Genomic DNA, 20,308 nt, shown 5'->3' with positions numbered 1-20,308 from the left:
TTCACTGATCTTCTCTGTGATACACATTCAGTTTAGTACACTGAGTATTTTTGTGGGGTAATCACTGAAGACAGCAGGAGCTAGTGAGTTCCCTGTCAGAAAAATGGGAATGACAAGTTTTACAAAGTGACATGACATAATTTTGTTGACACAGGGGCATATCAGAGCAAATATTCACACAAAAAAATATGACAACATTAAAAAAGTGACAAATGGCAGGACAATTCCAACTGTTTGTCAAACATGAAAAGAGTATTTAGTGTGCATTGCTGGTGTGCACCAAAACGATGTCAAACAGCACATAAAAATATGACAGTATATATGCAGCAGATAGTCGAGAGACTGCAAAGACCAGTAGTCTATGTTCTACACTTTTCCCCCCAAAGATTAAGAACAATTGAGAGTTGTAATTGGCGAACACTGTGTATCCACAATTCCATTAATTATCCCAGGTATGCGCCATTGAGAAAAGGTTGCATGCAAAGATAATTTGAACAATGTCACTGGATTTGTGAAATTGCATGAGCTACAAAGTCAAGACATTCAACAACATTCTGCAGTGATTATCGCCAAATTAATTTGATTTACAATGGCCAATTTTATCCATCGCAAGCAATATATGGCAGATTATTTACAAAAGCTTGTTATGACAACGAAAAAGGTTTTCAGACACTGCCCAAGTAGGAAACTCGAGGACGAGGAGGCTATATAGACCGTCTTGGACACGCAAATGAAGCTACCATAGGCTACCACGTGAGCCATACAAACATGATCGGCCACGTGGGATACCGACATCGCGTAGCGTTCTAAATAATCGGTTTTGCAGTTAAACTTTGTGAAGGACAACATGGATATCTATCTCACTCAATGAACTGTATGAAAATTACCTGTTCTTATACTCTTCAGAGATTTCACTGAATATAGCTAAAATTCAATGAACTGTATAAGTTCGGTGCTACAATGTCATAAACCATAACCATTGGCTACGGTCGCTCAAAGGAAATGACGCCTTAAACAAACGCCGTGAAACTATTTTTCCCACACGTATAAAACTTATTGAAATAATATTTAAATCAAATATATCGCATGTTCCTTAAAATAGGCTACCTTCATGTATTTATATTCATATTAAAAATGTAATTACAATTATTTATATTAAAGTGGGTGGAGTTATGACACCAAGCGCCAGGCCGAAATAAAATGCGCCACCTCCCAGCTTTCGTTCATTTTGTGGCTCAGACTGAGGTGAGTGTAGGTTAATACTTGTCCAACTGTGTGTTAATGAACGAGTTTAAGTTGTCGTGTTAATGCTTGATTTAATGCCCTAACATAATTACGTGTTACGTTATATATTAAGAAATATTTATATTTAATGTCAACACAATATATCGCACTGAAGTAGTTGGCAAGTTACTGATGCAGAACTACTGTTGGCTGACATAGCAGATGTGAATCTATCGCCATCTGACCATAAATATTGTAGATTTACTCGTGTATGTTCATAATATTAATGTTTGAAGCTGGGTTATTTCACAAGTATTTGTAGTTCTTAATTATTATTCTCACATCTAGGAAAAAAGGACAGTTTATTATCGTGTGGTAGCTAGGTAGCGTTGTTACCTAAAATAAGTTTCTCGATGATGATAACCTTTCACAGACCTGTACTGAAATACTGTGATTGCAAATAATTTTCTGACGAGGAACTACAACTTGGTTTGCAAGCCTGACAACTAGCTAAGGTGCAGCCACTGTAAAATAACATACCGGTATAGTTGCATGCCCGGTAGACCGCCAGGGTACGTCCACGTGTTTGGAAGCACGTGTCATTGGGTGTGTTCTTCTCCCCAGGTCCGGTCGGATATGGACGTCCACGAGAAGAGGTAATGGAATATCGTCAGCTATATTTTCTAAAGGATGTTTCTATTGTACCTCTGTATCAGTTGTTAGTATCTGGCGCAGTTAATGGACCTACATAACTAATAACCGATGTCTGTGCTACAATGATGATCCTCGAACTCTCTCTTACCGAATCCACATTTTGAAGAAACTACTTTACCAGATTCTGAGTAGCATTGAACATTAAGCTGCATTGCATGTGTGCCAGAGTTTTCTCATGGGACACAGGTTTGACTGTTCTTTCACTTTCGACAGATCTACGCAAAGTGGTATTCCTGTGAAGAATGGAGAGAATTTTGGTAACTATTTACATTATCTATACCCTACCTGTAATGTTGTGAGGGTATTTAGTGATGATTTTTAAAAATGACAAGCATATGCCTGATTTTCAGTGATGCTGATTTTTATTCTGAAACCCCTTTTGGCCCTAAATGGATTGGCTTTTTAGAATGTTGCTCTATTAAATGAATTGTATTTCTGTGTTTAGGTCTCCGCTGATGAGAGATCTGTTGGCACAGTGAACATCTGATGGTAAGCTCGAAGACAGTCCACATTCTTGTAGCATTACCATTTGTGGAGCCTAAAAGGATGAACTGGGTTTTTACCCTAAACTTTTTGGACGACATTTGTCGCATGGCAATCCTAGTCACCAAAGCCCTGATTGGACTCCTCCATGGAGACGTGAAACCTGGTTTGATATGATTATATGCTAAAACCATTCCCTTTCACCCCAGCCAGGTGTGGTGACCCTAAGATGGACTCACTGGGTTGACGGATACAGCTAGACTGTGGTAAGATTCTTCTCCTGGGTTCATTCTCATACTTTACGTAATGCACCCTGGCGTGGTGGTTCTGATTGCATTTTTCAAATTGATATTTAACATTCTAGTGTCTCATGTGGCACAGTAAATGAAATGCCATTTGCTTTTCTTGACACTTTATTAACTATAACATTTTGCACCCAATATCTGGGTCCCTTGAGTACAGATAAAATAAGCGATTGGAATGTGCCTCGCCTATCAAATCAAAAGGCGGCAAGGTATGAACTTGCTGGCCAGTGGTATTTAGTGTAGTGACAAGTTCGGTACTTCGATCTGCTCTCTGAACAAAGCTAGACTACTTCTCTGCTGCAAATGATGATTTTCCCTTTGGAATCTCGTTCGTCTGATTTTCCTGTTGAGAAATGGAATTGCTGACTGCAGAGAGGTTGCTACAGCAGTCGGTTCAGTTTGACTCCTGTGAGTCCTGACTTCTCCCCTATTTTACAGGTGGAAAATCCAGGTTGATGCTTTCACTTCACTGGAATGGCTGGTAAGTTTTCTTCATCTATTCCAAGTCTTATGTAGTAAGTGTCTGGCAGTTGTAGCTCCTACTCTGGTGTATTGGAAGAAATCCCTAAAATTGGTTCAAATTAGATTTCAGGTGCATGGCTTGGGTTTGGAGATGGTTTGTGTGCTGTATTCCAGCATTTTAGAATGTCAGTTTCAAAATGTGTACAATGTGGAGTAGTGTTGTAAGAGTGATTGGTTTAAGGCTAGTGTTTTCCCCTGTGGAATGAGGATTCCTGTTACCGCCCCAGTCTGATTTTTCTGTGACTGACTGGTACCTCACTGACCACAGTAATGTGGTAGTGGAGAGCTAGTCTCCATACCTTTTTCTTTGATTTTAATCAAGTTTAACTCTTCCAGGAGGATTTGCACCATGTAGTCCTGTGACGTCAACCGTCTATTACTATGGCCAGGTGAGTCCACTCACTTTCTTTGTGTTAACTGACCACTCTTCACAGGTTATGGCAGAGTGGTCTGGTGGGTAAATCGCACCTGTAAATGATGCAGCGTCATATGCACATTGGTGCTGAACATGCCATAAAGCTGTGACTGGTGCCATGAATGTACCAATTTGACCCTTTCCCAAAACCCCAGTCTGTCCCTGTGATGAAACCCGCACGCGTCTTACGCCCTGTGTTGGGACCAGAACCTGAAAAGGTGAACCCACTGGTCCTGCCAGGGCATCAAGGGGATGAACTGTTGGGGTGTCCAACTGTCTGATGGGACAGGCTTTCCGTGTAGTATAGAATTGTTGCTGGATTAGAGTAGCCAAATTGCTGCTGATTTCTTGACCACCTGTGTAATTGTTTACATTTCTTGCAGTGTGTGACCCTGAGGATCTGCCGATTGGAACCTGTTCTAAGGTATGTTAATTTTTTTTTATTTTAAAAAATAAAATTATAAAAATGGAACAAGGCTGAACGTGATGAACTGTGATTACCGCCCCAGTCTGATTGTACAGTGACTGAGTGGTACCCCTCTGATTTACATGTCCAAATTTACCCACTAATTTCAGCCATTCTACCTGTTGGAAGGTTTTTAATTTTCTGTCATTATTTCTCCATGCAGGGGCTTCTAAGAACTGGAATTGTGGGGATGAGATGGATCAAGTCAATCTCTTATCAACTTGTGAACTGGACATTGATTATTAATCCCTAAATAAAAGGTGTGCTGAACTGGATTGTTTGTTCCTTGGGTGAAATCCTCAAAAGTGTGGGGGTGAGAATTTGGGCATTTGTTGGAATGCTCAACTTTACACGGGTGTTAAAGAAACTTTACAGTTAATTTAGCTTTTTTTTTTTTCTGCCCCAAGAGAAGGGAGAATCTTTCTGTTAAACTTGTTTAATGTGCAATATAATTCCAGCTTGTGTGGTCCGATCAAACTCCAGATGGACATTTTGCTAACTTGACAGCAGTTTGAGCCGCAGCTTACATAGTGCATCTCCAGGGACTAGTTTTGTTTTTGAACCATTATGAACTTGCTGGTACATGTGGGGAATTTACAATGTTGTTCAGTAAGAAGAAAGAAAAAGAAGAAAAACGCTTGAGGGGGATTGTATTTAAGCCTAATTGGTAGGGGGATTCTTGTCCCTGTGTAATGCACTAATGTAACGACTGAAAGTGATCGACTTAGGCACAGAGCAGGTAAATGCCATTCTACAACTTGATGTCAAAGTTGGTGTCATGGCTTGGTTAACTTAATTCATGATCTGACTGAGTGTGCACGTTTTTGTAATGTGTGAACAATTATTTATATTCTGTACATAAACAAACATACAGACGCTAATTCTGAGTAGGGCTTTTCTGTGTGTGGACAGGTTGTCCACTACTGAGGTGTAAACTCTTGGGTCTTATAGTTTCAAGCTCTGAGCTAAAGAGTGGAAAACTTGGTGTGAGCTGAGAGCATGAACCCTGTAGTGAGGATAAAGTCACTGTACTGGAGTACAAATTTGGCAGCAGCACTTGCTGTGTGGGAGTAAGACTGGAAATAGCTAAAGTGGGCTCATGGTACAGCTGACATTTCCAAAATATTTGAACTGCTTGTAGCTTTTCATGCCATTGAAGCATCCTACATACCATGCTGCGGCTTATTCACCATAATTCAGTAAACAAAGCCAAATGTATCAAGTTTTTGATTTTTATCAATGTTGCTCGGCTTACGGTCCTTTTACAATAGTTCTGTACTATTTCTAAATGATAAGAGTACAGGCGGTTTCATCACATTAGTTTATCATGGGCCCCTGTGTAGGTAGGGGAAAGATGGCTTTGGTATGTCTAAGGATAATTGTCACAACAGGTCTCAGAGCCTGAGCATTACATAAATGTCACACTGCAGTCCTTGGTCTCTATGGTACTCTGTTTATTGTACATGTAGCAAACACACACACAATGGCTGATATTAGATCAAAGCTTTGACCAGCCCTCTAACATACATTACCAAGCAGCTATGCTATTAACACCAGCTTTTAGAGGAGCAGGAGACTTAACATGCAACATACTACTCTTGCCACAGCAGCATTTGGGCCTGCATATTTCTTGGGATCAATACTGCATAAATTAACTCTTCTTTATAGTGCTTGGATAAGCTGAACAAGAAGCGTGTTAATGAACCTGCAGAGCATTGAGCTGAAAAGGTTTAGTCAGTCAGTGATCCATAGTTTGGTCCCCTACAACACTGCTTTTCATCTGCACCAGGTTGTGCTGGATTGAAGCATATCACTAGCCAGCTACAGCAAGAGGCACATAAGGCTTTGGCATGTGAGTATATTTACAAATTGGCCAGTAGGGGGGGGGGGGCTTGGCCAGAAACTGAATTCAAGGTCTGCAGTGGTCAACCTAGACTAGACATTTGCTCTGAGGTGGTTCAAAATTTTGCTGTAATCTGATTCAGTAATTATAACCAATGTGTTTATTGTGCAGTACAGAAGATTTAGAAAAGTTTTGGCTGAACTTGAAGATAAACTTGAAGTTGAAAATACGCTTCATAGATTTTTTTAAAAGTTTATTTTGATTTCTCAGAACAAAACTGGTAATACCACAAATTATAACTTAGTCATACTGCACACAAGAAAGATTTACAACCAATAGTGATATGTGAGGATCTCAATATGTTAGGGTCCCTTGACTTCAGTCTTCTGTTAAAAAAAAAAAAAAAAGCCAAATATGAAAACTCTTCAGGAATGACCACTGTGGTGCCAGTGATCCATTTTCCATCAAGAGTTCGACTGCAGTTGCCTAGATTATTGTCCTGTATGGATGTGTGTGGATTCATGAGCAGAGTATTAAGTGTATCTGTTAGGTTAGTGTGTGAATATTGCCTCAGTCGGCTGTGAATATCCGTGCGGCGATGTCATCCAGTAGCCAGTCGACACCAGGAAGCAGGTTCTCCCCAGTAACTGCACTGCACCCAATGATACACCAATGATGAGTCTTTATACTGTCCAGAGCCATCGCCTGTAGACACACATACACATATGCTGAAACACCAAGGGTGAGCAAGATGTAAAGACAACAAAAACAGGCAATAAAGTTAAAAAAAAAAAATTGGGTGTGCAAAGATGCAGACACCGGTACTTCTGTGTTTATGAGAGAAAGAGTGTGTTTGTGTGTGTGTACTCACCTCCCTAATGGCATCTTTAGACAGTGCCCCCGGCAGGTCCTGCTTATTGGCAAACACCAAGAGAGTGGCTCCAGCTAGGCGCTGTGAGAGACAGTGGCACATAATGATGCTTAGAAACAGTTAAGAGATGAGCACCCAATGCCCTGAAGCATCCAGATATTTACATTTTGATATTTAAATGGCTTTCTAAAAATACCACCGCGCCTCTAAGTGAAGTGTGTGAAATCATGTGACACTGTGCTGCCTTCAGAGCTCAGGTTCTGCAAATGATTGTGCTAGTTTATGTACTCTACAGATTTCTCCCTTTTCACAAAAGCTTGAATGTGACATTTTCTGTGCATTATTTACTATATACCGTTTACTTTTCTACAGATAAGTGCGTCTGTGTATAATGGTCGGTTCCCTACATTCCCTACAGTTCCCTTTACTTTAATGCCACCTGTATCTTTCTATGTCTCGCTTAAAGAAGCTATCTTAGTGTTCACTGTACTACACTATAAAATACATCTCATGTATTTAACTCTACATTTACATTTATTATCTTGAATTGTAAATAGATAAAATTGTGATAGATAATAAATGCACAGTGATTTGGGGAATATAAACAGAGTGATATCAGTACATTTAAAACCTACAGGACCTGGTTTAATTGCATCCTTTTCGCAGTAACGTTTGTCTTAAGGATCCTAGATCCATTTACTGAAAAAAAGAGTACCATCCATCCATTATCTATATTGGCTTATTCCTGGTCAGGGTCACAAGAGGTGCTGGAGGCTATCCCAGCATGCATTGGGCAAGAGGTAGGAAAACACCCTGGACAGTTCACCAGTCCATCGCAGGGCACACACACCATTCACTCTCACACTCATACCTAGGGGCAATTTAGACTCTCCAATTAACCTAAGCTGCATGTCTTTGGACTGCAGGAGGAAACCGGAGTACCCGTTGGAAACCCATGCAGAAACGGGGAGAACATGCAAACTCCACACAGAAAGGCCCCGGTCCCAGTACCACTGTGCTGGCTTATAAGAGTACCAATAAACTCCATATCAACTTTTTGTAAATTGTAGTCGCAATAGGGTTTTTTTTTTTTAAATGTCTCCCCATGTGGCAATTTCTTAAGTTATTGTGTTATTTGGACAAGATTGTAATATGTGGATGAATCAGAGACAGTTTGCATCTCTGCCATGTCACTGTATCTCATGTGCTTAGTGGACGACCGGACTTAATGCCCTTACAGGTCCCTCTTTTCCCTACTGCGCAGTCTCTGGCTCAAATTTGTACAAAATGGCAGAGCCCACTAACTACATTTCCAGGACTTCAAAACTCCTTTCCCCAAGCCCATGGAGAATCAATGGGTGATGTCACTGTAACTTGGTCCTTATTGTTTCTACAGTCTATGGTTACAACACACAAAACTCACAACTCACTCGTTCTTCAGAACTCACTACTCATTAACACATCAATCATCCAAAGGTACACCCCTTTTCAAGTAAATTAAGACAGAGGGGCAGCTGTGATGGTACTTCAGAGTGGTCTGAGAAAGCACTGTCCAGCATAGATCCCATAATAGGATCTATCCTGGAGCTCTCAACAACCAGGTTGACTAAATCCGATTTGGAGTCAAAAAGAACGATCAAAATGCTAAAAGGCCTTTGCAGTAGGAATTTGAGAACCATCCTAGTCTGATTACCTGTAGACAATAGCACTGAAGTAAAACTGTACCTCTTCTAGTAGCAGAGCGCTCAGCTCTTGCCTGCAATCCTCCAGTCTCAATCTGTCAGCGCTGTCCACAACCCACACCAGCCCATCTGTGCTCTCAAAGTAATTCCTCCAATAGGAACGCAGTGACTTCTGGCCTCCCACATCCCAGATGTTCAGTTTAAACCTATAATGGTAAAGAGGGAAGAAAAGGGATGGAGAAAAAACCAGACCAATTCAGCTTCGGGTGGGAGAACTTATGCATTCAAACATTGCTATGCTCCTGTCGTAGAAAAGTAAGATTATTATGGTTATCTCTGAGAACCGCAAGCTGACATAATATTGCATCTACAACTAAAGGGACATTCGGTAGACCAGGAGCCACAATAGGACTTAGATTTTCCTCCACCTGCCTCCCCCACTATAGGCTGCTCTCTTACCCTCTGTGTTCCAGCGTTTTTATATTGAACCCTAGTGTAGGGGAGATGGTACTGACATCTTCTCCGTTGAATTTTTTCAAAATGGTCGTTTTCCCAGCATTATCTAGGCCACTAAGCATGCGTTTTTGTTAAGAAATAACTTCATAAGGTAACAGATTTTTTAATGACATTTCTTGCCAGAAGCATAGTCAGATAAGTAGCGTGCTATACGACATTAACAAGTTTCGAAGCCGTTTTATTCTATGCAAAGTAACTGATGAACGTTAGGTTATCGTAATTTAACACAAAAAGCTGAATAGTTCGTTGACACCGTTTGTACCACTTCAGACTAATGAAGCTAACTCTCTAGGCATGAAGTACTAACACAACTGCGACCATTATCAATTTACGTTGCATAGCATTATCAATTTCATTACATTTTGCTATTGCTCATAGTTTCACCCAGGCCACAACTCAGGCCGCTCCACATTTTCGACATTTATCTTATTCAATGCGATTTCAACATTGAGCATCAACTTAGCGCTAAAAGGATACAGCATCAGTAGTCTCATCTCTCGTTCCTTGTGCTTCATTTTCTTTAGTATTGTGAGTAAGCCCATTGTAAACTTTAGCTAACGTTACTGACAGTCTAGTAAAACAGCTAGGTGAAATTTAACAATATAATACAATATCTATATATAGCTACTAACTACCTCTATCAAATTTCAGTATTCGTTATTGTACGTTACTATTTCACTACTACTGCTTCTGTACAATACAATAAAACCGACATCCACATAGCAGCTGCTTCTCGCTTCCTACAAAGTCGGGAAGTGAACAGCTTACTAAATCCCACCCACTCTAATATACTATTGGTTCTTATTTTGAAGAGCAGCTTGAATAAGAGAATTGATTGAACAGTGTTACGATCATTCATAATAACACAATGCTTCTATTCGTTCATGACTATGCAACCAAGAGTGTGTCCGTGGGTTTCTATGGTCTATGGTGTGGACGTCGACAAAGAGGTTCCACGCAATGGACTATAATAAAAACGGTTTCCACGATCCTTGCGTCTAGTTAGTAAATAGCAGTTACTATGGGTATGACTATGGGTTGAATAGCGCCACCCAATGTAGTATCGTTGAAATATTTATCTGAATCATTTTACTGACTAGAAAAGCAAAATCGTGTACAAGGGGAAAAGTGGAAAATAGTAGCTCGCTGTGTTAAATTATATGTAACAGTAATAGTATTGTACTGTAATAGTATATTCATATTAATAAATGTTAGCCCGGAAAGGAAGATATAGTAGCCTAGCTCCGAGAAGGATATTGTTAGAACCACAATTGGCATGTTTATGAAAATATCTACGGTATTAACAAAGCCTTGCTTAGTGTATAAATCTGTGCTAGCTGAAAATAAATAATTAAATTTTCTAGTTGAATCTATGAGGACAATACACATTTAGACAACCTCGGCTAGCCATGTGAAACACAAGAAAGCATTTGTCACAAGGAATTATAACCCAACCCCGGCCTTATGTATGGTGAATGCTTCTCATGTTTTCTCACAGCGAAGAAAAGTTTGGGAACACAGTTTGCCTTAATGCTCACTTTATTGGAAACGGTCAATGTATATTTGCACCATATATCTTTGCAATTATTATTTTTTCACATTGGCTATAGCTGCAATGTATACATTTTATAAAAGTCATGAAGTTATTCTGAATTTGGCTTCTGTATTTTCTGGCATTCCAGAAATTGTAGAATTAAACACAATCTGTATTAACCAATTTAATCCACTAACACTAGGTTCTGTGTTTGACTTTTTATTTAATTAAAAAAATGTAACTTTTAAAAATGATGGATTTTAATTAATGTAAAAAAATCTGTATGCTATATTTGCTCTAACAACTACTAGAAATCCATTGATTCAGTTTTAATATTGGTTTGTCTAACTGATTTTTGAGGCTTCTCAAAACAGATGCATGGTGCACTCATTTTTGTGTTTGAGCTTAACTTTTAAAAGTTAGAATAAGATTGTGGATATTTATTGAGCTTTAAATTTTTCTTCTAGATAAGCAAGCGCTGCAAAGACCAATTTCTTGTACATAACAGATAATTGAGTGTTCTGATGTTTCTGTTATAAGCAGTAGGCCAGATGCTTTTATAATCAGTGGCAAGGATATAAAAACAGGACATACTGTCCAGTCACCAAACCACCTTATTTAGCAACACATTCATATCCGTTTTATGTGACCTATTGGTTATTTTGCTCAAGCACGGGGTTTTTTTTCTGATGATTCGAGATTGGGAAAGGAGTGTTTAGGTAATTCGGTGTGAAAATTGGTTAATATAAACAGTCACGTAGACATTAAACATAAATAAGTATGTAGGCAAACTACATTTGTCTTTGTGTTCATATGGTATTTTGAATGAGATGCATTGCGGTTTTTAAAGTCTTTTGCAATCCTGAGGGAATTTTATGGGCTCATACTATATTACTTCTTTTCGTCATTGTGATTCTTCCATCTACTGAAAGATTTGTTTGGGCTTGTTTGTACCAGCTTTGCATAAGTCCAATTACGTAAAATAATGGTGGCTGAAATAGTGGTTGCTGTAGGGGTGATAATTTATGATTATTTGTGTCACTTATGTATGTATGCAGTTGGTTTATTTGTCATGTCGTTATTCACGTCTTGCTCTGCATTATGAATGATCAAACTTGCCATTTAGACTAATAGGGATGCACTGTATGGTATATCCTGGTATTAAACCAGTTCTTATTCATACCAGTCTCTGTTGCTATATGGAATTTTAGCAATGAGAAAAGCACAATCCCCACCTGTCACAAGGTTTTGGGCATACTGGAGGAAAATTGATTGCACCATTAAACTGCAAAAAAATAAATAAATAAATGAAATTAATGCAAACGGCTTACATTTCTTTTCTGTCTCCAACCCTGGTCAGTTTACTTCTGTTTATGTTGTGAAGGACCATTGATTCAAAGGTGACCACATGAATGCATACAGGGCAGTGTTCATTACAGTTTGAGTACTGCAAGCCATTGGAAAACACACATTTAGAGCACACATTTACTTTTGAGTCACATAAAACTTGAAGTTAGCAACAAAAGCAGGTGTATTTGTTGAGTTTTACTTGTTTCACTTACCACATAACAATTAATTAGAATAGTTTAAAACTTTTCTTTTTATTCCATTCATAAAAACAGAGATGAGATCCTTTCTACAAAAATACCACTAGATGAAAAGAGTCCTGAATGATTAAGGAGATAAATGTGTACCCTTAGCAGCCACATACCTGCAGTTAAATAGCCTTTTTTGGCACAAGTGAACTGATGATGCAATAAGATTCAGAAATTCACACTCTTACACAAATGGAATCAATCAAATCTCTTAAAAATGAAATGGTTTACTACAATGACTACAATTGAGAATTCTCTAAACATTCTCAAAAACGTACTTAACATTCATCACAATTAAAGTAGGTTTGACATTAACAGTATATATATATATATATATATATATATATATATATATATATATATATATATATATATATATATATATAATGCCTATTATTGTGTTTTATTAAGAGGAAGTACAGTATAATGGAAATGTCTCACTTCCCCTTTCGTTATAGTTACAGTAGGCTTCTTAGGCATTTAGCAGAACTTCTTATCCAGCAACTAAGAACTAAGACAGCTTACATTCTTCATGCACAATCCATTTTTACTGTTGGATATTTACTGAAGCAATTCAAGTTAATTATGTTGCTCCAGGGCACAACTGTAGTGCCCTACCTGAGAATCAGGCCTACAATCTCAGAATTATCATCACACCTTGCTAACCATTATGCTACATTGCCACCCACCAATGGTTTTGTCTTTTGTAAATATTTACAATAGGATGGATAACTGTTATTGTAAAATATCATCCTCATCAAATTTAAAATGCACACACACACACATGCACACACCCCACCTCTAGGGGCCCTCTGGACTCGCTAGCGCCTGGGAAAGATTTTCCTTTTACACTCCCTTAGCTCCACCCCTGCCTCCTCCTCCCCGCACACCCATTTTCTTGCAACAACCTAATTTAGAGGAATAGCAAGCTCAGATTCTTCACACTCCCACATACTCAGAGGGAGGGAGGAAGGGAGGGGTTGAAAAAGGGGTGGTAAAAGAAAGAAATGCAGGATGTGATGTGTTGTGTTGCAACCTAGGTGACGTGAAGGCAGTTTGAGAAGCTGTGAGTCACATTGACTTCCCCCGTTTGGATTTCATCAGCGCGATCGATTTCACTTTGTGTTGTGGCAGACTGCACAGAGCACAAGGGAAAGATTGAGAAAAAGAGGTGACTTCCAGGCCTCAGCTTCATTCTGAGACCCAGAACAGTGACAGACAAAGTGCATTTTACATTTCTATAACACCACCCCCACTGTCCACCCTCCCCCAGTCCCCCCATCTCTCAGGGCAAAACAAACATAGATGAAACATTGCGTTTTACCTCGTTAGAGTGCCGATGAGAATTAGTATCAGTGAGCTTTAATTAGCTTAATGGGTTCAATGCAGACTGGTACTTTTAGAAGCCACAACAGGAGGAACATATACAGTACCAGTAAAAAGTTTGGACACACCTGCTTAAACCAGTTTTTTCATGATTAAAAATACTTTAAACTGTATAAAGTTGTTTATAAACACTTTAATATTTCATTATATGATATCTGTACTTATATAATAGATAATAATAAGTGAATTGCATTAAAAAGTTTAATTTTTAAATGAAAATAGAAATGTTGTAAGCTCATGGGGGGGTGCATTGTTTTGTTATTTCTTGGTACGTACTGGTGTTCATGATGACATCTATCTTAACAGGTGCTCGAGGACCTGTAGAATTTTTCATATTAAAAAAAAAAAAAAAAAGACCACCCGCCATATTTCAAAATGTATGGGATTTATTCCTACATCAGTTTTACCCTTCTACCCTCCATTTGGAAATATATGGTACTGCATGTGGTGAAAATGATGTAGGAATATATGCTGTTGAGCACAGTCTAGTCAATTAGAAGTGACTGTTTGAGTCTTGCCACCCAGTCACTGCCTAAGGCAGTCCCTCAAAACTGAGCAGGGGCAGATAGATAAATATATCATATTTCAGTGCAATTATGTCCATAATAAACACATTCCAGAGAACTCAACAGCAGATAAGTAGGCTAGTTTATGAGTTTCATGCACAGGACCTCATTCATAGCTGGCTGTGCGTTGAGAAATTCCCTACACGTGAATTCAGGGAAGAGTGTTGACCCTAGTACTTACTCCCTCTGCTCATCAGAGCTCCAGTTTAAAAGAAACAGAAACTGAAAGTTGTACCCCCCGCCTCCGCTTCCGCCTCCGGTTTGTCGGGAATGTTTTAATAAGACGAGACTTAGGAATCCACGCTTACAGCGGGAGTTGGTTTCGAGGAGGCTGGTAGCGGGGAACATAGCCATCAGTTCACACCGGTCTTTCAGTTCGAACTAACGGAACAAGATACGAACAGTTTGCCCAAAAATAAAAACTATTTTACGAGTGCCGGTGCAGATCAGCGTCTGACTGTGCGTTTTTGAACGAATTTGAATTAGATTTTTGCTAGCGCGCGAATTTTAATGCACTTACCAACGGGGATACAGATGTGGACGGAACCAGAACCTGAAGGGAGTTTAACATCTATATCTGGTGATGATAGTTCATCGGACACGGTAAGGTATTTTTGTTATTGCATATTTTTCAATGAGAAATGACAGCAACATTATAATAATAATAATAATAATTATTATTATTATTCCTGATTACTTATTGGATGTGATGTTATTGTTAAGAATGTTAAGTCTACTGTATTGCAATTTATGCAATACATATAGTATTAATATTAATGACAACAAATATGCATTTTAAGGGTCAGTGTTATATTGTTTACAATTATTAATTCTGACGTGAGCAGGGAAAGTGTTCGCGTGTGGACAGGAAATACAAGCGCAGGGAGAAGAACAGAGCTGCTGCCCAGAAGAGCAGAAAGAAGCAGACAGAGCGAGCAGATGCACTACACCAGGTCTGTGTGATCACTGTCCCCAGCGTTCATTACACTCTCTAATAATGAACAACGAGGGGGTACTTCTGATGCAAAACCCCCCTCAAATATTCTGTCACATGTAGTGTTTTCTCACAGGTAGTCTCTCAAGTGGCAAGACTTGCTGAATTAGATATTGCAGAGAGAAGGTAGATATAATGTGCAAAGACTAGGGTCTTATATACTGTTTAAATGTCTACATAATTGAGATTTTTGAGAGTCATCCTGGCTGAAAGTCTCTGTCTATATTAGTGTCTGAGTGTCTTTTCTGTTTAAATGCCACTGTACAGGTTACTTAGGGATTGTGTGTGTGTGTGTGTGTTGTGCAATCTGCCTGTGTGTCTGCAAGCATTTCTGGGAAAGGGTGGCTCTTAGTGGAACAGCCCTTTCTGTTCCTGAACTTCATATTCCACTATGACTGAACTGTTCCTGAAAAAAAATAATGAACCTTCAAAAGGATAATTCACTTTGTGGTTTTAAATATATATACACTTTCAGTTTTAGTGCATGTTTTTGTTTTACTTGGACAGTTTATGTGTTTGATGAAGGCTATTTTAGCTCTTTGCAGAAGTTTCTGAGCACTGGCCAGCTTAACAGTGGCTGGTATAGGACCATTTGGGTGTTCAACGTCTTAAGAACATACTTGTACACTTCAAGTTACTCCAAAGGACCTTATGCATTGAACCTATGCCCACGGATGTTTTGTGTGTATACTACTCTTCCAAACTATTCTTCAAATAATTATGTTTAATCTTATTTTGGTGGGAACTATTACCTATTTAGCACATGCAACCAGAGGTGCCTGCGTTCAAGGAAAAAATTAAATTCAGTTCAACTCAATTTCATTTGTACAGCGCTTTTTACAGAGACACTGTCACAAAGACGCTTTGCAGAGGAAACTGAAAGTAAAACAGTGCTATACTGTGTTGTTATGCTATAAAAACAGTTAATCATTTTTATAATTTTGATGAAATGCTATAGAATTAATATGTTCACATACACAGCCTCTGGTTATATGAACAGATTAATTCTATAGCATTTCATAATGTTGCATTGGAATTACTTGAAGTGTATTTACTTATTTTAGACACAACCCTCAAATGCCCTCTATACCAGCCATAGTAAATCTGGCTGGTTATCAGAGACTTCTGTAATCTAAAATGTCCCTCATTACACATGAAACTGTCTGGGCCATTTAAAAACATGCACTAAAGCCAAAAAAATAATAACACAGAAAGTGACCTGTCCCTTTAAAGGTTAAAGTACAATGTATGATATTCTTAATAAGATATCTTTATCAGTGTTACCTTCTGTGTATCTGGAATTACACTAAATTACTTTTTGTAAACTTTATCATGTTGAACCGTTTCACAGTGCTTACAGTGCTGGCTTTCTTATCTCTTTCATTTTTGCAAACAGTTACAAACGGATTCAAATAAAAATCCAGAGCTTCACCAATGCAATGCTCAGCCAGTTTGAAACAACAGACCTCTAAGCCATAGTGTAGCCTCATGATTACTCACAACCATAGCCTCAGTTGTAACACAATTTGTATGAGATTAAGGTTTTGCTTTTCATTTATGCTCTCTCGTCTATGCTCATACCTTTTTCTGCCCTTGTCTCTCATGTCAAAAAAGTTATTTCCCACTTTTAGATAATTTTTTTCAGGGGCATGCAGGGGTTGTGGGAAATTGATGAGTTAGTTTCTAGAGCACTGCTTCCCACACACTGGGTCTGGGTCCACTAATGGGTAATGAATGAGGTTGAGAAGGGACACGAGAAAAAATAACTCACACACTTTCGATAAATATCAGCATTCATATCAACAGATTAATCAAGTGTTTAACAACATATCCACTTGAAATTATATTTGCTCAAAAAGTGGACTGTGGGTTTGGAAAGTTAGGGTACCACTGTGCTAGAAGATATTTGTGGGCAGAAGACTGTGTAGAGGGTAGCCCCTTACCCCCTTTCTTCTAAAATCTCATTAGGGACTCTTTTCTGAACGTTATACAAATATTGACCTCTAGTCGAGTCACTTTCTTCTGCCAGGCAACTTTCCACCTTGAGGAGTAGGAAGTAGTAAGACAATCCTTCCAAGAGCATAATGGCTGTCTGGTTAACCCTGAGGAGGATGACTTAATGTACTTCATGTTTCATGCGGCTCCGTGTTTCCTGACCCTCTCTGTTTTCTGTGCAGGAACTGCAGTCACTGGAGCGCTCAAACACGGCGTATGAAAAGGAAATAGCCTTTCTTCGGCTGGAGATAGAGCGCTACGACTCCGCCCTCAAACAGCACGAGCCTCACTGCTGCATCTTCACCTTCTCCAGCCCAAAGACATTGCTGAGTGCCCCGTCCCCTGCCCCGGCCCCCACCCCCTCGCCTGCGGCTGCCCCCCCTACAGGGTTTGCCCTCCCAGATCTCCTGGACTCTGCTGAATGGCCTCAGCTTTGGGACACTGTTTGGTAGAGAGAGATAGACGGGTATGGGTTATGTTGTTTGCGGAGTGAATTATTTATGAAACATCGAGCCCAGTGTCATGCCCTAGTGTGACATAAACCCATTTGGGTTAATAAATAGAAAGGTAGCTTTCACAATATGCTCGGAGTTCTTGTGAAATATACATGCATTTTGACAAAGGAAAATTCCCCCATGTCCCATGCAAAACCGAGGTTTCAAAATGAAGAAGCACAGGACTTTGGAAGCTCAAACAGCTTAAACAAGCTTTTTAACAACTAGTATTATCTTCACCTAAAGTGGGAATCACCTTTATAAAAGGAGTTCAGCCAGTTCCAAGTAATGTGTAACACATACAACAAATGTATATGTATTTATACATATATAGCACACTTGAGAATGATACTGGGTTGGTAATATACTGTATGTACACTACCTGTTAAATATTTTATATTCACTGTATTGTTTTATCCTGGGCTGGCCCAGTGTGGCATTAAAATAGATGACAAACTGCCCCTAGCTTGGGGTTGGTGTATGGGATCTTGGAGATGGGGAGCAAAATAAGCTTTCATTCAAGTTAAAAACACACATTGTCTGTTTGTATTCATGTTATTCAAGTCATTTTTTGGAAAATAGTATTTTGTGTTGAAATATTTCATAATGTTATGCATATATGAATTCGTATTTGGCAAGTACTTAATACTATTGAATACTTCAGGATGGCTGCTTTTGATTTGCCCATGGTGGTAAATTTTTGACATGACGAAACCATGAATAAACCGTGCAACCAATGACAGGACACATGTTGGCAATACATATCAGCGTATAATTTTCACATTAAACACAACATATTCTACTATGTATGAATAGGGCCCATGCCAATATATATTTGGCCATGCTTTGTGATGTTTAAATTTTTTGTTGGAAATTGGGATATCTAATTTTTAAAATCACTATTTCTCAAACTTAATGTACCATTATACATGGTTTGCAATTAGTATTTTCTGTTAAGTATTCAATAAAAATTGGTTACTCCACAAGCACCAGCACCAACCTTGTTCCTGGAGATCTACCGTCCACTCCGACCCTAACAAAATACACGTCATTCAACAACTGGAGATCTTTGTTGAACTACTAAGTAGTTGTCAGGTGTTCCGAATTTAGGTTGAAATGAATACCTACAGGATGGTAGATCTCCAGGAACAGGGTTGAAATTCAGCAAACTTCACTCTTTTCATCATTCAGATTCAGATTTGCCCGCCAGGTGAACCCAATAGGTGACAGATGTCACCACCTTCCAGCCTTGTTTGGGAATGCTGACTGACTGACTGAAAATATATTTAGAATGTTCTTACAAACACTTATACTACCTCTGCAGCCTTCCCTTCCATTCAACCATTTTTGGCAGGAAAAGCAGTATAAACTCAGTCACACATCTTTGTGCATTCTGTCCAATCAGTTAGAAGAATGATACTTTTTCAACTGAATCAGTTGTCACCACCCATGTGTACTAAGACTTTACATTGGGTTGCTCAACAGATTTATAAATGAATGAAATAATATGCGAAGGATACTGGCTTTTCAAATATTCCACAATGGTTCTGGTCAAATATTCCACAATTCCATAAAAAATAACATGGGGTATAACCCCATAAAGCCCTGTGTTATTGAGATCTGCAAAGGGACTGTGCTCCCCCTAGCATCCTTCTCAAAATTGAATTTGTGCTCATATGTGGTTGATAATGTTGACTGCAGCAGTTCATTATCTTCAACTTAATTGGCCAACCACTTGTCACTGCTACACTAGACCTTATGCCAGTACATAAATATGTTATATATATTCAGTTTTGTTTCATAGACACAAAGAAGACAGTGGTAATATACTGTTAATGGGCCTTTTTATTACTATCTTTATTTAAAAGTCATAAGACTACTTAATTTTTTTCACTTTGAGGTATTTAAATCTTTTGGTATTTCTTTTGATTCATTGTTAGTTTTGTTCATTTTCTGTTTAGTTTCTTTTTGTCATTGTTCAAAAGTGCAATAAAATGTTTTTACATGCAAATCATTGAAGCAATGTCTTCCAAATTCCGACTTGTCAGTGAAACATTCACTACAGTTAAAAATAATTATATGGTAATCACAAATTCTGCTGTCATCGGTAACTGGCACTTCCATTCTATTTATGCAAAATTATTCAATTATGAACCAGTTTGTGCCATTTATATATCTGCCGTTGTATGGTGTTATAACACCAAAGTCCATGTAATATCTTGGTAATATCTCCTTAAATGTTTGGACTCAAGAGACCCTGAATTAGCAGTATGTATTTTCATGTTAGTTATTAGCTCAAGCCACATGACGTTTTGCTTTAATTCTTACTCACTATATGACAATACTTTTTTGCATTTTCTAACACAATGCTAGTGCAATGAAAATAATCCCGATGGAAAAATAATTAAATCAGAATTGTAAATATAGGAACAAGAATCTTCAGGAGCCCTTTGATAGCACGTGTGTATCGTGCGCTTCGGTTGGTGTAATCGCACCATTACGCGCGTCTCATTTTAGACTGTGTAGACTAAGCTATCAGGTCTAGCTTCCAGTGGGCTTGGAGGTTTAAACCCCCTGTAATTAGCGTTCTTCTCCGCTGCCCATTTTCTTGAAATGTCAGAAAAGACGCAACCTAGCGGATACCATTAGGCTATACCTTCATCATCACTTCTGTACAATAACCTATTTCCTAATGCACGAAAC

The 20,308-nt window shown here is 38.7% G+C and overlaps 2 protein-coding genes, 1 long non-coding RNA gene and 4 other non-coding genes across 8 annotated transcripts; 6 read left to right on the top strand and 1 right to left on the bottom strand.

Moving 5' to 3' along the window:
- Positions 1-1,201: 1,201 nt before the first annotated feature.
- LOC118223979 lies at positions 1,202-4,404 on the top strand. Of its 2 annotated transcripts, none has more exons than XR_004764542.1 (9): positions 1,202-1,245; positions 1,849-1,880; positions 2,152-2,195; positions 2,384-2,427; positions 2,631-2,687; positions 3,165-3,207; positions 3,585-3,637; positions 4,047-4,087; positions 4,293-4,404. It is a non-coding gene; the product is annotated as an uncharacterized LOC118223979 (long non-coding RNA). The 2 variants fall into 2 exon arrangements; XR_004764543.1 differs by having other exon boundaries at positions 1,227-1,255.
- Positions 3,026-3,097, top strand: LOC118224423. Its single transcript, XR_004764647.1, has one exon. It is a non-coding gene; the product is annotated as a small nucleolar RNA SNORD30 (small nucleolar RNA).
- LOC118224424 lies at positions 3,444-3,516 on the top strand. Its single transcript, XR_004764648.1, has one exon. It is a non-coding gene; the product is annotated as a small nucleolar RNA SNORD31 (small nucleolar RNA).
- On the top strand, positions 3,823-3,950 carry LOC118224428. Its single transcript, XR_004764652.1, has one exon. It is a non-coding gene; the product is annotated as a small nucleolar RNA SNORD22 (small nucleolar RNA).
- Positions 4,141-4,211, top strand: LOC118224425. The gene has a single exon (XR_004764649.1). It is a non-coding gene; the product is annotated as a small nucleolar RNA SNORD31 (small nucleolar RNA).
- Positions 4,405-5,566: 1,162 nt separating the features above from the next.
- On the bottom strand, positions 5,567-9,809 carry arl2 (ADP-ribosylation factor-like 2). The gene is made up of 5 exons (XM_035411104.1): positions 9,519-9,809; positions 8,985-9,095; positions 8,569-8,731; positions 6,844-6,924; positions 5,567-6,677 (listed from the first exon to the last, which is right to left on the bottom strand). The coding sequence occupies exons 1-5, from the start codon at positions 9,581-9,583 to the stop codon at positions 6,543-6,545; spliced, it is 555 nt and encodes a 184-aa protein (XP_035266995.1). The 5' UTR covers positions 9,584-9,809; the 3' UTR covers positions 5,567-6,542.
- Positions 9,810-14,387: 4,578 nt separating this feature from the next.
- batf2 (basic leucine zipper ATF-like transcription factor 2) lies at positions 14,388-19,615 on the top strand. The gene is made up of 3 exons (XM_035410911.1): positions 14,388-14,725; positions 14,968-15,075; positions 17,294-19,615. The coding sequence occupies exons 1-3, from the start codon at positions 14,633-14,635 to the stop codon at positions 17,561-17,563; spliced, it is 471 nt and encodes a 156-aa protein (XP_035266802.1). The 5' UTR covers positions 14,388-14,632; the 3' UTR covers positions 17,564-19,615.
- The last annotated feature ends 693 nt before the right edge of the window (positions 19,616-20,308 follow it).

The sequence above is a fragment of the Anguilla anguilla genome, chromosome 3 (assembly GCF_013347855.1).
Source record: "Anguilla anguilla isolate fAngAng1 chromosome 3, fAngAng1.pri, whole genome shotgun sequence".
Lineage (NCBI taxonomy): Eukaryota > Metazoa > Chordata > Actinopteri > Anguilliformes > Anguillidae > Anguilla > Anguilla anguilla.
Note: the sequence above shows the minus strand (reverse complement) of the source record. Positions and strands in the feature narration are given on the sequence as shown.